The following is a 20,336-nucleotide window of genomic DNA, read 5'->3' on the forward strand; positions in this document are numbered from 1 at the left end:
TGGAACCTGGAGTAGTGGGTGGGCCCAGGTTCTTCCCCAGGTAAAGTGGCATAAACCCCAAGAAGTGATAGGCCTTATTTTGGAGCCTGAACAAAAAGACAAATTTAAAGAGACCAGAGCTTGGGCTGAAGACCCTAGTGAGGGTCAACAGACTGTGAGTTATTGGACTTTGTGATTTATCCAGGGGGTCAAGCCACTGAAGACACACCAGGGGCAAGAAGAGGACTGTAGAACCACACCCAGCCACTAGGAGGCACTCAACATAAAGGCTTGTAAAAGAAAAGATAGTTTATTTTCTTCAGTAATTCCTAAGAAGAATTTCCTCTCTACCTATAACACTGGTCTACAATTTTTGAGAAGTCGTCTGCTTCAGAGATAAAATGTGCTATTTATTATGTATTTTGATGTGCTGAATTCAAATATGACAATTAAAACAACTGATTGGCTACTGTTTCTAAGATATTTAAGTTTTTACAGTTTATGTCTATGTATATTGTGTAGATAGTAGAGTTTTAATCATAAATTGTAAACCTAGGTCTTTTCATGTGTTTATGGTTGCTTTACATGATAATATTTCACCTGTCCTGTTTATGTAACACTTTAAAAATCAGCAAAAGGGTTATATAAATAAAATTTATTATGAAACAAAAGGCAAAAAACTATTATGTACATAGTTTAGTCCTATTTAGTGTCTACTCGGCGCTTCTTGGCTTGTCTCTTGTATTCATTAAATGGAGCATCTCTTGTCACTGTCCAGCAATAGTCTGCAAGCATTGATAGGCTCCATTTGCCCTGATAGCGTTTCTCCATTGTTGCAATGTCCTGGTGAAATCGCTCGCTGTGCTCGTCGCTCACTGCTCCGAAGTTCGGTGGAAAAAAAATCTAGATGAGAGTGCAAAAAATGTATCTTTAGTGACATGTTGCAACCAAGGCTTTCGTATGCCTTGAGGAGGTTTTCCACCAACAACCTGTAGTTGTCTGCCTTGTTGTTTCAGAGAAAATTTATTGCCACTAACTGGAAGGCTTTCCATGCCGTCTTTTCCTTGCCACGCAGTGCATGGTCAAATGCGTCATCTCGAAGAAGTTCACGAATCTGAGGACCAACAAAGACACCTTCCTTTATCTTAGCTTCACTTAACCTTGGAAATTTTCCACGGAGGTACTTAAAAGCTGCTTGTGTTTTGTCAATGGCCTTGACAAAGTTCTTCATCAGACCCAGCTTGATGTGGAAGGGTGGTAACAAAATCTTCCTTGGTTCAACAAGTGGTGGATGCTGAAGACTTTTCCTCCCAGGCTCCAATGACTGTTGGAGTGGCCAATCTTTCTTGCACGATTATCCCATTCGCAGAGAAAACAGCAGTACTTTGTGTATCCAGTCTGCAGACCAAGCAAGAGAGCAACAACCTTCAAATCGCCACAAAGCTGCCACTGATGTTGGTCATAGTTTATGCACCTCAAAAGTTGTTTCATGTTGTCATAGGTTTCCTTCATATGGACTGCATGACCAACTGGAATTGATGGCAAAACATTGCCATTATGCAGTAAAACAGCTTTAAGACTCGTCTTCGACGAATCACTGAACAGTCTCCACACATCTGGATCGTGAACGATGTTGAGGGCTGCCATCACACCATCGATGTTGCTGCAGGCTACAAGATCACCTTCCATGAAGAAGAATGGGACAAGATCCTTTTGACAGTCACGGAACATGGAAACCCTAACATCACCTTCCAGGAGATTCCACTGCTGTAGTCTGGAACCCAACAGCTCTGCCTTACTCTTGGCTAGTTCCAAATCCCTGACAAGGTCATTCAGTTCATCTTGTGTTATGAGATGTGGTTCAGAGGAGGAGGATGGGAGAAAATGTGGGTCCTGTGACATTGATGGTTCAGGAACAGAAGTTTCATCCTCTTCCTCTTCCTCGGTCTGACTCAAGTGAGAATGATTCTGGTGCATCAGGAACCAGCAGTCCTTCTCTGTGGGGTACTGGGCGTATAGCTGATGGAATGTTTGGATAATGCACAGTCCACTTTTTCTTCTTTGACGCACCTTTCCCAACTGGAGGCACCATGCAGAAGTAACAATTGCTGGTATGATCTGTTGGCTCTCTCCAAATCATTGGCACTGCAAAAGGCATAGGTTTCCTTTTCATATTCAACCACTGGCGAAGATTTGTTGCACAAATGTTGCAGCATATGTGTGGGCCCCACCTCTTGTCCTGATCTCCAATTTTGCAGCCAAAATAAAGGTGATAGGCTCTCTTAAACATAGTGGTTATACTGCACTTTTGTGATGCAAACATAGCAGAAGTTATCTGCACTGTTCACACAAGTATGAGGCATCTCTGCTCACTTTGGCTAAACAGAAATGCGTCCCTTTGCAAAATCAAACACTGACAAATAAGAGAACACGACACTGTATGATTTCTAGAGCTGATATAGGGCAATTTGTTCAGCAGAGTGATGTAAGCTTCGTTATGATTGCATCATCCATGACTTCTAGGAATGACATGATGCAATTCATATCATGTATGACGCAATACCAGCTTCAGATTGCATCATTCATTGTTTTGCCTAAAAAGCAAGTACTGTCCAAACCCAGTCATAGATTTATTCATAGATCCAGTCAAAGATGCATTTTAGTCATTTCTGGTTTAAATTGAGATCCCTTCCCTTTATAACTCACTTATCCTCCGCCATTCCCAAGTCAAGGGTCGTATATACTGTCCCAATAGCATATCTTGAAAACTAGAGACAATCAACAATTTTAAGCATCATTTTCATTCTCAGTGACCCAGAATTAGTAAAGTTTGACTACATTTATTTCAGAAGCATTTTGGCTGTAGAGCAGTGTAATTGTTATATTTTGGAGGTTTAGTATCTTGCACTCTAGAGGTTATAATTATACAAGGTCCATCTGAACAGACCATCTATAAAAACATTCTGGGTTGGAGGAGATTGGATTGTCCCCAATTTTCCTTTAATTCCAGATCTTGATGGAGAATAAATACCGTGATCAGGGCTGGACTTACACCTTATGTGCCCCTAGGCACAACGTCTTCAGCCTCCCTCCCCGCCCCCACCTACAGCCAAGCCCCCACTACTGTACCCTCCCCCCCACCGGCCGAGACTGGCCCAGCTTCTGCATCGGTTCCAGGCGGCTTGGCTCCAGGAAAGCGGGTGTCAGAAGTGGGTAAGTGGGAAAGGCAGCTGCCTTTTGCTCCCCTGAAGGGGTGGGAGGAAGGGAAAAGCAAGGGAGGGGAAAAGGAAGTCCACCCACACTGCTCCTTGCTCTCGGGGTTGCAGGTTTGTATAATTTTTGGTGGTGCCCAGAACAAGTGCAAGTCCCACTCCCCTCCCCACCTGCCTAAGGCTCTGGGAGGGAGTTTGGGTGTGGGAGGGGTGAGGGTTTGAGCTCTGGGAGGACGTTTGGGTGCAGGCTCTGGGCTGGGGCAGGGGGTTGGGATGAAGGAATGGGTGCGGGGGGCAGGTGTTTGGGTGCAGGGGGCAGGAGGTTGGGGGCGGGCTCTGGGAAGGAGTTAAGGTGCGGGCTCTGGGCTGGGGCAAGGGTTGGAGTGTGGGAGTGGGTGTGGGGGGTGAATTCTGGAGGCTGGGCTGGGGCTAGGGTGACCAGACGTCCCGATATTTAGGCTTTGATCCCGCGTCCCGATATTTTGCGGCACTCCGCTTTTTTTTTTTTTTTTTTGCTCTGCCAGCGACCCCTCCCCCTCCAACGTGTCCCAATATTTTCTTCCTCTCATCTGGTTACCCTAGCAGGGGCAGGAGGTTGGAGTGTGGTGCTTACTTCAGGCAGCTCCCGAAAGCGACCCGCACCCCCCTTTAGCAACAGCTCTTAGGCGTGCCGCTGCCCCCAGGAACCGCCCCTGCAGCTCCCATTGCTTGCAGTTGGCAGAGTTGGCTTTGAACTGACAAGACCTTTAAATTGTAGCCAAAGAGTTTAGATGAGAGGAATAGGAAGGGATTAGTTTTTATAAATCCACAGTGTGATAGAATTTTTTTAATCCCACTATCCAAGTCTTTGGAAATGCTGTATCTTTCACCGATGACTGTCACATAGGAATTTCAGAGGCTAATAGCGATCTGAGATCCATGCTACTTTCAATTGTGTACATTTAGATTTTTCCCAATTTGAATCATGAACTTGGGTATGGAAGTCCAATTTTAGGCAAGACAGAAATCATAATTCTGGAGCCCCAAACCTGAAGTCCAAAATCTGTCCAAAACTTCAGAAAAAATGTAAGTCTTACTGCTTACGAGACATTTCATCTGAAACACTTTTTTTTTAAATTAAATTTAACTCTCTTTATTGGCATCGTTATCAGATTCCATTCAAACTTAACATGAGTAAACCTATTTCAACTTTCCAGAACTCATTCTCAGGCTGCAGAAATCAAATTCTATACCCAGTTTTTGGACTATTGTTAGTGCCAGTTAGTTTGGTGCTCACTCATTTTCTTTGATTCTCCACTTCCTAGCTCTTTCAGTTTGTCTGGCCTAAACATCATATTTGAGCCAGCATCTCCAATTTCCCTGTTTTTCAGATTCAATACCAAAGTCTCTTTTATTGTTATTTAAATGCCCAAACGAGCAGAGAAACTGTGTGCATAGTAGGTAATGCCAAGCTATGCCCATTTGGGGGTTTATGCTCTTTCCAAACTAATGGAAAGACTGATTTTAGGCACTTGCTAATTTCTTTCCTGGCTTGCCTTAAATTAAATAGCAGGCCTTTTCATGGCCAACTTTCTCACAAGACAGCAACAGCATTTAACTGGACTTGTTTGGACTACTGCCAGAGTACTTTGGTTTACACAATACACTTAACATGCTTTCAAGCTTCAGACATTTCACTTGTTCAATTAGAATCTCTTCTCCTGTGAAGGAGATACTGCTCCTAACTTCAACAACAAGGAGTCTGGTGGCACCTTAAAGACTAACAGATTTATTTGGGCATTGTAGTTATATTGTAGTTATACCCACCTGGGGAAGTGAGGAAACAGATTGACAGAGCAAGACGGGTACCCAGAAATCACCTACTACAGGACAGGCCCAACAAGGACAACAACAGAACACCACTGGCCATCACATATAGCCCCCAGCTAAAACCTCTCCAGCGCATTAGCCACGATCTACAACCTATCCTGGAAAATGATCCCTCACTCTCACAGACCTTGGGAGGCAGGCCAGTCCTCGCTTACAGACAACCCCCCAACCTGAAGCAAATACTCACCAGCAACTACACACCATACCACAGAAACACCAACCCAGGAACCAATCCCTGTAGCAAACCTCGTTGCCTACTCTGTCCCCATATCTACTCTGGCGACACCATCACAGGACCCAACCACATCAGCCACACCATCAAGGGCTCATTCACCTGCACATCCACTAATGTTATATATACCATCATGTTCCAGCAATGCCCCTCTGCCATGTACATTGGCCAAACCGGACAGTCCCTCCGCAAAAGAATAAATGGACACAAATCGGACATCAGGAATGGTAACATACATAAGCCAGTAAGTGAACACTTCAATCTCCCTGGTCATTCTATTACAGATTTAAAAGTCACTATCATTGAACAAAAAAACTTCAGAAACAGACTTCAAAGAGAAACAGCAGAACTAAAATTCATTTGCAAATTCAACACCATTAATCTGGGCTTGAATAGGGACTGAGAGTGGCTGGCTCAGTACAGAAGCAGCTTTTCCTCTCCTGGAATTGATACCTCCTCATCTCTTATTGGGAGTGGACTACATCCACCCTGATTGAATTGGCCCTGTCAACACTGGTTCTCCACTTGCGAAGTAACTCCCTGCTCTCCATGTGTCAGTATATAATGCCTGCATCTGTAACTTTCACTCTATGCATCCGAAGAAGTGAGGTTTTTACTCATGAAAGCTTATGCCCAAATAAATCTGTTAGTCTTTAAGGTGCCACCAGACTCCTTGTTGGTTTTGTAGATACAGACTAACACGGCTACCCCCTGATACTTGCTCCTAACTTCATCACAAATGGCCACTTCTGCTGCTGTGCTGTTGCATAGAATTGTTCCACCTTAGAAGCACAGCACACAGTTTCAAGTGTTTTGGGCTTCCATTTGCTGATTTTAATTTCAGATACCTAGCTAAATCCAGACATGTGGTCAGTTTACCCCAGATATCTGTAGTGGGACCTGGACAACAGAGACACATTAGCAAAGGACCTGAGAATATTAATCTGTCTTGCTTTTAAGTGGACCTCTGGCTGACTCATCTTTGTAGTATGTCCCAAATTACACATCAAGAGCTTGTACCAAATTTAAGTAACTGTCTTTTTGCTAGGCTTAATACTATAGAAGCATCAGAGCTGATCCACTTAGCATTGAAACAGACCCCCCCCCACACACACACACACACCTGTTTATCACAGTGGTTTCTTGAAGAACTAAAAGGGGGCCCTTTGAGTTAAAGAAAGTGGATATCTAATTCTAAATCAAAACTGCGGTCCCTGAGCCAAGCTCTGTTTTTTGAACTGAAGTGTATGAATCAGCCCAGCACTACAGGGAAGAGACAGAAGGTGCTGCCTCCCACCACTTCCAGTGCAGCAGTTCTGACCATCAGTTCAGAACACTCTGAACACAACAGCAGCCCTTTCCCTACTGCAGCTACTCAGCAGCTCCCGTGCTGCACCACAAGCAAGGGTGCCTGAACAATTTATATAGTGGGAGTGCTGAGAGCCATTGAACCTGTATATGATGGAAACCACTCCAAGCCAGGGGGTGCTGCAGCACCCCCAGTTCCAGCACCTATGATCACAAAAGGAAGAAAGATTAGCTCTGGCTGCTCAGCTGCTGAATGATAAGGACCCCAGAAGGAAAGGAACTCAAATGGCTCTGCCTGAGCCTAGCATAGCAGCTAGCAAAAGAGAGACACCCCCCACACACAGCATAGGCAACCCAGGAGAGAGGAAAGTGAGGAGAAGCTGAGAAAACAAGTCTCTCATAGATTCCTCATTCTCTGCTCCAGCCCCAATTAAAGTCCAGGAGCTCCTGTAACTTGAATGAGTTGGCAACAGTCCCCTAGGGACCATATACCAGGTGCAGAAGCTAGAGCATAGTGTGCTCCTGACAGACATCCCACATTGTCTCCATCCCTAATATGTCTCCTACACTAGGGACTGTGGGGAGGAAGGCATAGGATTTGGCTATACCGACTCTATGCCCACTGGGAACAACTATGTTGAGAAAATCCCCAACTATGGACTGGTGTATGATTTCACCTCCTGCTGTGCCATATGAGTGGAATAAAGGAAGAGGAACAGGAACAGTATAGAGCATCGGCTCCCAAGTATTGCCTGTGGCAACTTAATCTTTGTGAAATACTGTGTTTGGCCCTCAATCTGAAAAAAAAAGGGGAAACCACTGGTTTATAATGTAGCTCCAAGCATTCATGATGATCCACTATGTTAAATGGAACTAAATAGGCTTCCCAGAGTGGGCTGGTCCTTTAAGGGAAGTTGAGTAAAGAAGGCCGAAACTCAGTAATATTTGATTTGTGAGAAATGTCAACACTTCACTTCGAAAGAGAGAATCCCATGCACCGCTACAGGCTGGGGACCAACTGGCTATGCAGCAATTCTGCTGAAAAGAACTTGGGGATTACAGTGGATGAGAAGCTGGATATGAGTGAGCAGTGTGCCCTCATTGCCAAGAAGGCCAACGGCATACTGGGCTGTATTAGTAGGAGCATTGCCAGCATATCGAGGGAAGTGATTATTCCCCTCTGTTCAACACTTGTGAGGCCACACCTGGAGTATTGCGTCCAGTTTTGGTCCCCCCACTACAGAAGGGATGTGGACAAATTGGAGAGTCTCCAGCAGAGGGCAACGAAAATGATTAGGGGGCTGGGGCAGATGAGTTACAAGGAGAGGCTGAGGGAACTGGGGTTATTTAGTCTGAAGAAGAGAAGAGTGAGGGGGGATTTGATAGCAGCCTTCAACTACCTGAAGGGGGATTCCAAAGAGGATGGAGCTCGGCTGTTCTCAGTGGTACCAGATGACTGAACAAGGAGTAATGGTCTCAAGTTGCAGTGGGGGAGGTCTAGGTTGGATATTAGGAAACACTATTTCACTAAGAGGGTGGTGAAGCACTGGAATGAGTTACCTAGGGAGGTGATGGAATCTCCATCTTTAGAGGTTTTTAAGGCCCGGCTTGACAAAGGATGATTTCGTTAGTGTTGTTCCTGCTTTGAGCAGGAGATTGGAATAGATGACCTCTCAAGGTCTCTTCCAATCCTAAAATTCTATGATTCAGAATTTGGTTGGAACAAAACCAATTTTTTTAAAATTTCTTGGGAACTGGAAAACCAAAACCAATTACACATTGGAAAGCCTGACACATGGTATTTCTGAAACATAACACTCCACAGACCAGTGACTGTCTGACTGTAATTGACATTCTTAATTTTACCACTATTAATGTCAAATTCAGTCAGTGGCGGTCAGAGATCCCAGGATCTGGGACAGCCCCACCATGCAGATTGCCAGGGACTCCAGGAATTGCAGTCCCCCAGGGCTCCCTGCTCAGGACTCAAACACATGGGAAACCAGCTGGCCCAGGAGTCTGGATACCCTGGGGTTTCTGTCCCTGGGGCTGTCCAAAGAGTGGGGTTGCTCCAGAGCCGTGAGCCCTGGAATCTATCCCAGTACCTCCAGGCTCCCAGCTCTGCAAGAGTGAGCCTCCAGGGTTTCCAGGCTCCCTGCTGCAGAGCTGGGGGCCTAGACTGAGACCCCTGGCTAGAGCTGGGTCTCACAAGACTTCCAAGACTGCCTGGTTCCATGATAGGGAGCCTGAAGGCACTGGCATGGACGGGTTGCCCCAGAGCTGTGGACCCTGGAAGCCCAGTGTCCTTAGTCCCAGGGCTGTCCTACCGCCATGGAACCTGAAAGCCTGAACTCCTCCATCCTGGAGCTGTCCAGCTGGCAGGGCTTCCCAGTAGCTTATTAGGTGAATTGGCAGGGAACCAATGGAACCTTGCTGTGATTTGGCATAGGTGTGTCAAACCCAACTTGATTTTGTGAAAAATTCCAATGAAATTCTGTTTCATCAGAATTTTTCCAACCTGCTCTAGTTTAGCCCCACAGTTTAACTGTGCATAGTTATCCACCACACCCCTCATGATGGGTTTGGGCTTGGGCCAGTGGTTGTGTCAGGTGACCAAGCATGACATGGTGATAGCCCAGAGCTGATACAAAGGTAAAGAGACTTGCAGGAAACCCAGAAGGGATCCAGAGTTAGAAAAGCCTGGGGATGAACCTCTCCATACCAGCCAAAGGGAAAGGTTTGGCTGGAGCTACTTGCAATGAGGAGCAGGAGCAAAACACTTGCACAGGGCACAATGGATTGGAGCAGAAGGCTGGGAGTTCTTAGCTTTAAGATAAACTGTTACGTTAATAAGCCACACCTCAGAAGGGAAGAGTAATTCAGAAGCACCAATTGTGGTGCCTTGTTTGACTGCAGAAGTGTGGGGGGGGTGAGGAATAGAGTCCAATACCTGATGTGCTATGATTGGACTACATGTTCCCTTAAATGTAACCAGCTGCTACTGTGGGAGGACCTAGTCTTACCCTGTGATGATTCATCTGCCTCAGATGCATAAAGCTTGTTTACTTTACCTTTGAATAAAACCAATTATGCCTCTTTATGCAGGGCTATTAATAGACAGTTTCTAGTGTCTCATGACAGTTTCTAGTCACTGATTAAAGTCCGAGGAGAACAAGGTGAAATGAAGGTATATAAAGGAAGGCTTGTATTAAAGCAAACTGTGGAGACTTTACTTATAAAGACAGCTGAACATCCTGAAAGAGATGAACCAGAAAATCTTCTGTTACGTGTTGAGTCAGGCTGAGAATTTTGTTTAGTCAGAATGAAGACAGTATCATTGTAAAGAGCGTAAAAGGAAAGTGAAAGTTTAATCAAGCAAAATGTGATTCATTAATGATTTACACTAGCCAGAGCATAACACAAAAACAGACTAAACAATTCTCTTTGAACCGCATTCCTTTAACACTGAATAAGTTTGTTTTCCCTAGTGTCAGGGAGGTAATTTGTTAGTCTCTAAGGTGCCACAAGTACTCCTGTTCCTTTTGTAGATTCAGGAAGATAGCCCAGACATCTACACTGCAATTAAACAGCCCCTTAGCCCAAATCTCAAGTCAACTGGCATGGGCAAGACATGGGTTTTTAATTGCATTGTAGGTATATGTTGAGCGCCCCTCTTAAAGTTGGAGCTCTCAGAGCACCTAGCCCCCTGGCTCCAAGGCACTCAGCATGGCAGGGCTGCTAACCCTGGAAACTCTGGGGTTCCTGGCAGTCTACATGGTGGGACTATCCCACTGCTGGGGACTCTGGAAGCCCAGGTAAGCTGGCAGGAAACCAGGCAGCTTCTGACAGAACCCTGCCTGCATTTCGGAGAAAGTTGGTTAAAACCAAATTGTTCACACCACCACTTAGGTTTTGATAAAATTGGCATTTTCCAGCAAAAACCTGTTTTGTCAGAAAATTCCCAACTAGTTCTAGTCCTGACTATTACTGATGATGTAACCAACTATGGACATACCCCCTAAATGACAGGGAGAGATATAGTCCTGGCTAGGTTTTCAGCTAGTTTTCCCCAGCCTACCAGCATCATTTTAGTGATATCTGAATCAAACAGCAATTTAGGGCCTCCTACCTAGGTTTAAAAAGGAGCTAGTTATTTCTGGATTCCCCTTGGGAGCTCACACCCAATTCCGCCCCCACACCTTGCTGTGCACCCCAAGGGATTCATGCCCACCCCTCAATCACCGCGACAGGTGGGTACCCCCAGGGTGCTGGAACTAGGAGAGCAGCAGCACCCCAAGCTTGAAGCAATAATAGCAACTAAATACCTGGCTTCCATCATGGGCTGTGTTTACAAGTTTGTGCGATGACTTTCAGCACCCAGCCCATAAACAGTGTTCTGGTGCGGCTGGTGCAGGTGCCTCACACCACTCTCCGGCCCTGGAGGACTCATGCCCACCTCCCCCCCGTGCCCTGCTTTGCTCGGTGCCCCTCAGGGACTGCAGCCACCATCGACCCAGAGCCTGCGGGTTGGTGGTGCCCTCCCATACCAGACGCTCCCCTCACCTTGTTCCTCCTCCACCATCCCGATGGTGCCGCCCGTGTTGATCACCAGCACCCGCACCTGCACCGGTGCCCTGCAGCCACCCCCGAGCTCCAGGGAGCCCGAGCGCTGCAGGCAGGCCGGGCGCGGGGTGCAGGAGAGGGCTCTGCCCAGGGGGAACCCGCCAGCCGACGGCGCCGCTGCCTCCATCCCGGCCACAATGAGACCGCTACCTCCGGCGCGTCAATGCCATGCGGGGACCTGCCGGCTGCCGGCACCGCCCCTTTCCGGGTCGCCCGCCCTACAGGCGGGGCCTCCAAGGGGCTAGTCCGGGAGCGGGGCGGGGGGAGACGTAGCCATGTCGGGCCCGGGTCTAGGGATGTGCTGCGCTGGTCCTGGGCCGGGAAGGCTCAGACCCCCCCCCCCCCAGCCCTGGCCGGGACCCTCGGGGAGACAGACCCACACACGGGGGCCTGGGGGGGGGGCGGTATTGCCCCCCCCCGCAACCTGAAACTGGTCAGTGACAAGATCCCCTCGGTCCATGGGCCCCAGCCCCCCGCAACCAGCGGGCGGAGCCAGCGCATGGGCCTGTCGTCCCAAGGACACCCTGCTGCCCCCTGCTAAACCAGCCAAGCCAAGAGAAGCGGCCCCGCCCGTGTGCTCGGCCTTTGACACCCTGCCCGAGGAGACACCGGCCCGGCAGGGGAGCAGCGAGATGCGGGGAGCCAGCCGCCCAGGCACCCCCAGAAAAGGAACTTGAGTGGGCATCTTCTGGGACTGGCACCTCTAGCAGACGCCCAGTTACGGGGATCATAGGGAATATCGAGTGAGGGGGAGCAACCCGATTAACATGAAAAAGAGTTTAAAAAAATTAAAATGAGGCAGCTGAGGATTTCCCCAGCCTGAAGGTATCGCACAAGACCAAACTTGGTCCCTCATTCCTCGTTCCCTTGTCCTTATTACAAAGCCAACTAGGGGCAGGGGCTTATTAATATAAATTTAAATATTCAGAAGGTTCATAAAAACAAATGTGTGAATTTTAATATAGTTATTAAGAATATACTTTTTTGAGACACAAAGACCACCCTATATCACCCACTGTCATTGCCTTATAATATGAATGAGTGACATTTAAGGATGTGTAAAATTGCAAACTACCCCTCTGGCCATCCCAAGTGACACATCGCTTCTGTTAGACCTTTCTGAAATAGGGTCATGGGGTGTCAGGTTCCAGCTAAGCTTCATTTCTATATAAAGCGCTGTCAAAAATAGTTTGTCATGTTCAGGAAGTCAAAGCTAATTACTTATTCTAGGAACAATTGCAAAATTGAAAGCAGGGTTGTACCATATGGCATTTTGTGCAGAAAAAGCAATTTAAAAAAAAAGCCTTTAGATAAGGAACTGGAATAAGGGTCCAATTTCAGCCTCCTAAGAAACATTTACCACAAAGCTGACATAAAAGCTTCTACAAGCCCCAGACTCTTGGTCCAAGATATAGGTGGTGTGGCTGGAGGAAAGGGGACATGGTCAGAATGCTGCTGCATCCACATAATTCCCAGTTGCCAAAGTGATCTTTAGGGTTACTGGCAGCTGCAGAGTAGTCTTCAGAGGACCAAGCTACACTTGCATTCTCCACCCTTCACATAAAAACACAAATCTGTATCCAGCACAAATTAGCCAGTCCTGAGCATTTGACTGACTACCTATACAAGACTGAGAAGTGTGATATGGTTAATATGTTACATTTGAACATGCACAGAATTAGGCTACAACATAGACCCCTGTGAACGTGCACAATGGAAATATTGAATACTGATTAGAATTTTACTTCGGGGAGGAGATACATAAAAATGTGTCAAATAAAGGACTCTGGAGAAGTTAAAACTTCCAAAAGGTTTTTTTAAAAACCCCTTTCTTCCCCCTTCCAAATTATACTATTTACAATCTACCTCAGTAGCACAACATTAGTTAGATACATTAAATCTGTCAAAATTAATTGAAGATGAACTGGAAAAATCTAGCCTGACAAATAACTCAAAAATGAACAGAGAAAGCTCAGAAGTATATTGGATTTTATAGTTCTTCACCTTTTTAGGCCTTCTGGAGTTAATTGTCTGCCATTTTAGCAAACACATAGTGGGGTATTAAAATCTGGAAAATTAACACCAAGGTAAAATAAGCTTCCATTATTGCCCATAAAATTTTGTGTTTTATTGCTCTCCTAATCTAGACTGCATTTAAAACAATAGGAAACTCTCCATTTTCTGCGTTTTTCATAATACTGTATATTTCATATTGTAGAAATTTCCTTGCTATTCCATTTTTAGACACTAGAGGACAGTGTCAATTTACAACAGGGATCTAATTGTAAAGAGACTAAAAGCTGCATTGCATCTTAATACTGTCTCAAGAATTTCCACATCAGATTTGCTCAGTTTACTTAATTGCCAGCTCTGAAAAAAATCACCACAGGATCTGAAAAATAAACTTGGTTCTCACTTTTTCCTACAACAAGACTAGTAATAAAGATTATTACTAACTAAGCAGATATTTCTCTATTTACTTACTAGGATCACACATGTCAAGAAGGCATCTTATTAACAGTCATAGGCATCACTGCAGAATCTTCAGAATGATCTAATGACACAGACATGTCATTTGAGGTGACCTGAAAGATATTTTGTCACTTAGAAGCAGTCAAAGCCCGGTAAGTATTCAAGTTAGCGTGACCAGACAGCAAGTGTGAAAACTCGGGACGGGGGGTGGGGGTAATAGGCGCCTATATAAGAAAAAGACCCAAAAATCAGGACTGTCCCTATAAATTGGAACATCTGGTCACCCTAATTCAAATAGAATTTGGAAAAATGGAAATGGCATAGGAATGTGATCTGTTGTAGCTTTTTCTGCAAAAATAAATGATAGGTGTGGAAGAGGCCACTTCCAAAAATTCTAAAGCATGCAGGGATGTGTAACTTGGGACGATGCAAGAAGTTGTTTGTCATTTGCAGGAAATCAAAGCCAATTCCTTATTGTGAGGAAAAGGGAAGTGGGTATGAGTGTCACACAGGTCAGTGATTTCCATAGAAATTAAACTTTGTTTCAGAGAGAGTCATTTCCCAGCTATTTCAGAAAAATCTAATGGTCATATGTATGTGTCACTTGGGATAAGTGTAGACTTCAACATTGATGCAAAAATGATTACTGATCAAATTCTTATATTCTTAGGTCATTACAAACTTGTCTGCACTTTTATTGAATTTTACCGAAATACTTAATCACACATAAGATGCTTGCAGAATATCGTAACTCACATGCTCATGTATCAGTTGTTTGAACCAACCAACAGGAGCAGCAAACGGAGGTTTTGCGAGGGAGTTCTCCAGGAGAGAGGAAGTAACTATATGACCCTTGGGGTGAGTTTATTGTCTGTCTGTTTGTTGTGTGATTGCTGCTTGCCATGTGCCTGCTTGACTGAAGTAATACTAGCAACTGAATGCCTGGCTTCTGTCATGTACAGTATTTACAGGTTTGTTCAATGGCTTTCAGCACCCCTCCTATAAACAGTGTTCTGGTGTCACGGGTGCCTCACATCATTCTCCTGCCCTGGAGGATTCAAGCCCACCTCACCCCCTCTGCCCTGCTTTGCTAGGTGCCCCTCAGGGGCTGCAGCCATCATCACAACACACACACACTGCCCTCTTGGCAGGCTGCAGGCCCCTTCGGGGGTTCGACTCAGAGCCTGCGGGTTGGTGCCCTCATAGCTCCCGCTCATGCCATCCCCTCTGCCCCTCCAGTGGATATAGTATATATTGTACAAGAATAGTGTACATGGATTTTCAGAAAGCCTTTGAAAGGTCCCACACCAAAGTCTCTTGAGCAAAGGAGTCATGGGATAAGAGGGAAGGTTCTTTCATGGATCAGTAACTGGTTAAAGATGAGAAGCAAAGGGTAGGAATAAATGGTCCGTTTTCAGAATGGAGAGAGGTAAATAGCAGGGTCCTCCAAGGATCTATAGTGGAACCAGTTCTGTTCAACATACCCATAAATGATCTAGAACAGTGAGGTGACAAAGTTTACAGATGATACAAAATTGCTCAAGATAGTTAAGTCCAAAGCTGAATGCAAAGAGTTACAAAGGGCTCTCACAAAACTGGATGAATGGGCAAGAAAATGGCAGATGAAATTCAGTGTTGACAAATGCAAAGTAATGCATATTGGAAAACATAATTCCAATGATACCTACAAAATGATGGGGTCTAAATTAGTTATTACCACTTAAAGATCTTGAAGTCATTGTGGACAGTTCTCTGAAAACATCTGCTCAATGTGCAGCGGCAGTCAAAAAAAAGTAACAATGTTAGGAACCATTAGGAAAGGTATAGATAATAAGACAGTAGATAATATAATGCTACTAAGCCAATGATTTTAGTTTAGTATCCATTTATTGTGTGATGTTATGATTAATCAATATGTAATATGACGTATTCACTGTATGTTAATCAGAGTTGATTTGTAGGATTACAAAAGTATAAGATTGATCAGTATTTAGAGGAACTAGGTAGTAGACATGAGTAAGACAAGCTGAAACGCAAAAGCCTGTGGGCTGAGGCCTGCAAGACTTTAGCTTAGCTATTTTAGGCCTTGGAAACAAGAAATGATGGTGTAAGTAAACAATAGAGAACTAACCCGAAAGATCATAGGAAAAGAGGTACCAACTGGTAATATTGCGAAAGTATAGCTGGGAAGATTGAATTTAAATTATAAAGTGCTGTAACAACAAATATTGTCTCTAACACATACCTTAACCGCAAGATAAAGGTGGTACGTCAATATTAACAAGAACCTACATAACCTATAGAATTCAGTATCCCTTATATTTTTAGGGGACACAGACGAGTAAGAAAGAAAGAATTAACACTTTCATGTACATGCGAAGAACGTAGGTATAGACAGACTCTCATTATAAGAAAGGGTGCCTAGAGCAGGAAAATTGAGCTTCCTATGGGAAACTCCAGCAGGAACCACTCCCATATTGATGATCAATCCATGAGAGGGCCAACAGACTAACATCATCTAGGAGGATGTGGGTATGTCTGTAGGCATAACTGGTACATTGTACTTATCTTTAGGAATTGTATATGCTGTGACATTTATAACTTGGTTGGTAACTTTAATAAAACTACTAAAAGATAGATGCTTTTGTACTTGTATGTGTTATTTGCCTATGGTTTCATGTGTTCCTATGGACTCTAGATCCAACAAGCCTGTCTCTTATTTCCATCTCAACCTCAGTCCAAGTGTATATGTTTTTAATATATAAGGCAACACCTCCTCCCTTTTTTCCGCCTGTCCTTCTTGAGCAAGCTGTACCCTTCTATACCAATATTCCAGTCACCCGTATTATCTCACCAAGTCTGTGTTGCCCACTCTGTCATAGTTGTGTTTATTTACTAGCATTTCAAGTTCTTCCTGCTTATTCCCCATATTTCTTGCATTAGTATACAGACATCTAAGATACGGATTCGATTTTCCCCTCCTCCCCCTGTTCTGTCTTGTCTCTCCCTTATCCCTGCCCAAGCTCCCCCGAAATTCTGGCTTTTCTCCCAGGTCTCCATGTTTTTCACTTACCTGTGGGCTTTGGTCACCTGCCCCTTTCGAACCTAGTTTAAAGCCCTCCTCACTAGGTTAGCCAGTCTGTATCCATATGAGTAAGGGGGGATATGATAGAAATCTATAAAGTCACGAATGGTGTGGAGAAAGTGAAGAAGTAAGAATTATTTATACACAAGAACCAGGGGTCATCCAATGAAATTAATAGGCAGCAGGTTTAAAACAAACAAAAGGAAGTATTTCTTTACATACAATGCACAGTCAACCTGTGGAGCTAGTTGCCAGGGGATGTTGTGAAGGCCAAAAGTATAACTAGGTTAAAAAATAATTAGGTAAGTTCATGGAGGATCAGTCCATCAATGGCTATTAGTCAAGATGACTAAGCCTCTGACTGCTAGATGCTGGGACTGGCTGACAGGTGATGGATCACTCGACAATTGTTCAGTTCTGCTCATTCCCTCTGAAGCATCTGGCATGGAAAACAGGATACTGGGCTAGATGGACCATTGATCTAAGCCAGTAGGGTCGTTCTTATGTTCTTATTTAATTATATGAAATGTTCACGCTAAGGAGTTAGAATGTACAGGAAATAAATGATCTCTGTATCCTCAGGACAGATGTCCCAAATTCCTGCTTTTTGATATTCTGAATAGAAACCTGAATAGTTACATTGGGGCTCATGATACAAAGTGCATTCTCTGACTCAGGAAAACTCCAGAGAATTTCTAGATGTTCCTTAGACTCAATACTCTACTATCAGTAGACACATATTCCTTCCCTTTCTGCCTCCTGGCTATGGAGCAGAAGAACAAACTCCCTGCCACAGCATGGGAACAAATCTACACAGACACGCCCCTAGAGCCCCAACGAGGAGTACTCTATCTGCTACCCAGATCCATAAACCTGGAAATCCTGGACAACCCATCATCTCAGGTATTGGCACTCTTACAGCAGGATTATCTGGCTATTAGGACTCTCTCCTCAGACCCTATGCTACCAGCACTCCTAGCTATCTTCAAGACACCACCGACTTCGTGAGGAAACTACAATGCATTGATGATCTTCCTGAAAACACCATCCTGGCCACCCTGGATGTAGAAGCTCTTTATACCAATATTCCACATGAGGATGGACTACAAGTTGTCAGGAACAGTATCCCTGATGAGGCCACGGCACACCTGGTGGCTGAGCTTTGTAACTTTGTCCTCACCCACAACCATTTCAGATTTGGGGACAACTTATACCTTCAAGTCAGCGGCACTGCTATGGGTACCCGCATGGCCCCACAGTATGACAACGTTTTTATGGCTGACTTAGAACAATACTTCCCCAGATCTCGTCCCCTAGCACCCTCCTCTACTTGCACTACATTGATGATGTCTTCATCATATGGACCGAGGGGAAGGAGGCCCTTGAAGAATTCCACTTGGATTTCAACAGTTTCCACCCCACCATCAAACTCAGCCTGGACCAGTCCACACAAGAGATCCACTTCCTGGACACTACAGTGCAAATAAGCGATGGTCACATAAACACCACCCTATACCGGAAACCCTACTGACCGCTATTCTTACCTACATGCCTCCATCTTCTATCCAAGACACATCACATGATCCATTGACTACAGCCAAGCCTTAAGATACAATCATATTTGCACCAATCCCTCAGAGACAAACACCTACAAGATCTTTATCAAGCATTCTTAAAACTACAATACCCACCTGGGGAGGTGAGGAAACAGACTGACAGAGCGAGATGGGTACCCAGAAGTCACCTAGGACTGAACAGGCCCAACAAGGAAAATAACAGACCACCACTGGCCATCACGTACAGCCCCCAGCTAAAACCTCTCCAGCACATCATCAACGATCTACAACTTATCCTGGAAAACGATCCCTCACTCTCACAGACCCTGGGAGGCAGGCCAATCCTCGCTTACAGACAGCCCCCCAACTGGAAGCAAATACTCACCAGCAACTACACACCACACCACAGAAACACTAACCCAGGAACCAATCCCTGTAACAAACCCCATTGCCTCCTCTGTCCCCATATCTACTCTAGCGACACCATCATAGGACCCAACCACATCAGCCACACCATCAGGGGCTCATTCACCTGAACATCTACTAATGTGATATATGCCATCATGTGCCAGCAATGCCCCTCTGCCATGTACATTGGCCAAACCAGACAGTCGCTACGTAAAAGAATAAATGGACACAAATCAGACATCAGGAATGGTAACATACAAAAGCCAGTAGGAGAACACTTTAATCTCCCTGGACATTCAATAACAGATTTAAAAGTAGCCATACTTCAACAAAAAACACTTCAAAAAAAGACTTCGAAGAGAAACTGCAGAGCTACAATTCATTTGCAAACTTAACACCATTAATTTGGGCTTGAACAGGGACTGGGAGTGGCTGGCTCACCACAAAAGCAATTTTCCCTCTCTTGGTATTGACACCTCCTCATCAGTTACTGAGAGTGGACTACATCCACCCTGATTGAATTGGCCTTGTCATCACTGGTTCTCCACTTGTAAGGTAACTCCCTTCTTCATGTGCCAGTATATTTATGCTTGTATCTGTAATTTTCACTGCATGCTTCTGAAGAAGTGGGTTTTTACCCATTAAAGCTTATGCCCAAATAAATCTGTTAGTCATTAAGGTGCCACCAGACTCCTCTTTGTTTTTGTATTTACATCTTTCTTATACTAACTCTGGCTAAACCAGGCAAAGGTGAGACTAAGCTCAGATCCCTTAAAAGCTAGTTCACCCTGTAAAAATTTGGGCTTAAATTTAAAGAATAAAAATAAATTAGTATGACATGTTATTTCCAAGCCAGGAGGCCAACCTCTAAAAGCATATTAATATTTTATAATCATTTTACAACTTGGCACAATGTAAAGGAAATGGTGAAGGTGAGCAGTAACATGTGAAAAGCAAAAAAATCATCCGTCAAGTAATTATATCTCAGTCGATACAGTTCCTACTCAGATCTTTCTCTAAAAATAATAATAATAGGATTTCAGATATGATTTTGGATAAGAACTTTTCCTAATAAAGATTAAAAGGGCCTTCAGCCCGACTTTTTGAATTGTCACACTCAAAGTTGATTGTGATAAGCAACAGAGGGAGCGTTTCCTAGGAAAGAAAATGTAGATGAAAATCTGTTCTACTGCAACTAATAAAAATAAATGTAGAATTTCTGAAAGATGCCACTTTGGCAATTTATTTCTAGGTGTTTTGTGTATGTAAAGTTTGGCCACTTTTCTTTAGGGGTCTAAATATGGACTTAGGTGCCTAACCTTTAACCACCCAAGTTTGAAAAATATTGGCTTTCATAAGTGGGGGACCAGCTTCAGCTGTAAGAAGTCAGTTTGGTTTCTGTGCTCACTGCTGAAAAGGGTACCTATTTTTGATATGATTACATATCCCACAGGGAGAACAATGCTATAGTGATGGGTGCATGCATGAACTATAAAAATATCCACAAGGAAATGTGTTAAAGTTTATCATTCACTGTATTTGGCTTTTATGGACAAGGGTGATTTTATTCCCCGCAAGAGATGCTCCTCACT

General features: G+C 44.5%; 1 protein-coding gene across 1 annotated transcript in view; it reads right to left on the reverse strand.

Moving 5' to 3' along the window:
- ASPG (asparaginase) overlaps window positions 1-11,403 on the reverse strand; it is a 75,724-nt gene extending 64,321 nt beyond the window's left edge. Inside the window, exon 1 of the mRNA XM_034770021.1 lies at window positions 11,164-11,403. Within this exon, the coding sequence (XP_034625912.1) occupies window positions 11,164-11,350 (187 nt within the window). The 5' untranslated portion in view covers window positions 11,351-11,403. The remainder of the gene's footprint in view (window positions 1-11,163) is intronic.
- Window positions 11,404-20,336: the final 8,933 nt, after the last annotated feature.

Source organism: Trachemys scripta, chromosome 4, assembly GCF_013100865.1.
Source record: "Trachemys scripta elegans isolate TJP31775 chromosome 4, CAS_Tse_1.0, whole genome shotgun sequence".
NCBI classification, from domain to species: domain Eukaryota; kingdom Metazoa; phylum Chordata; order Testudines; family Emydidae; genus Trachemys; species Trachemys scripta.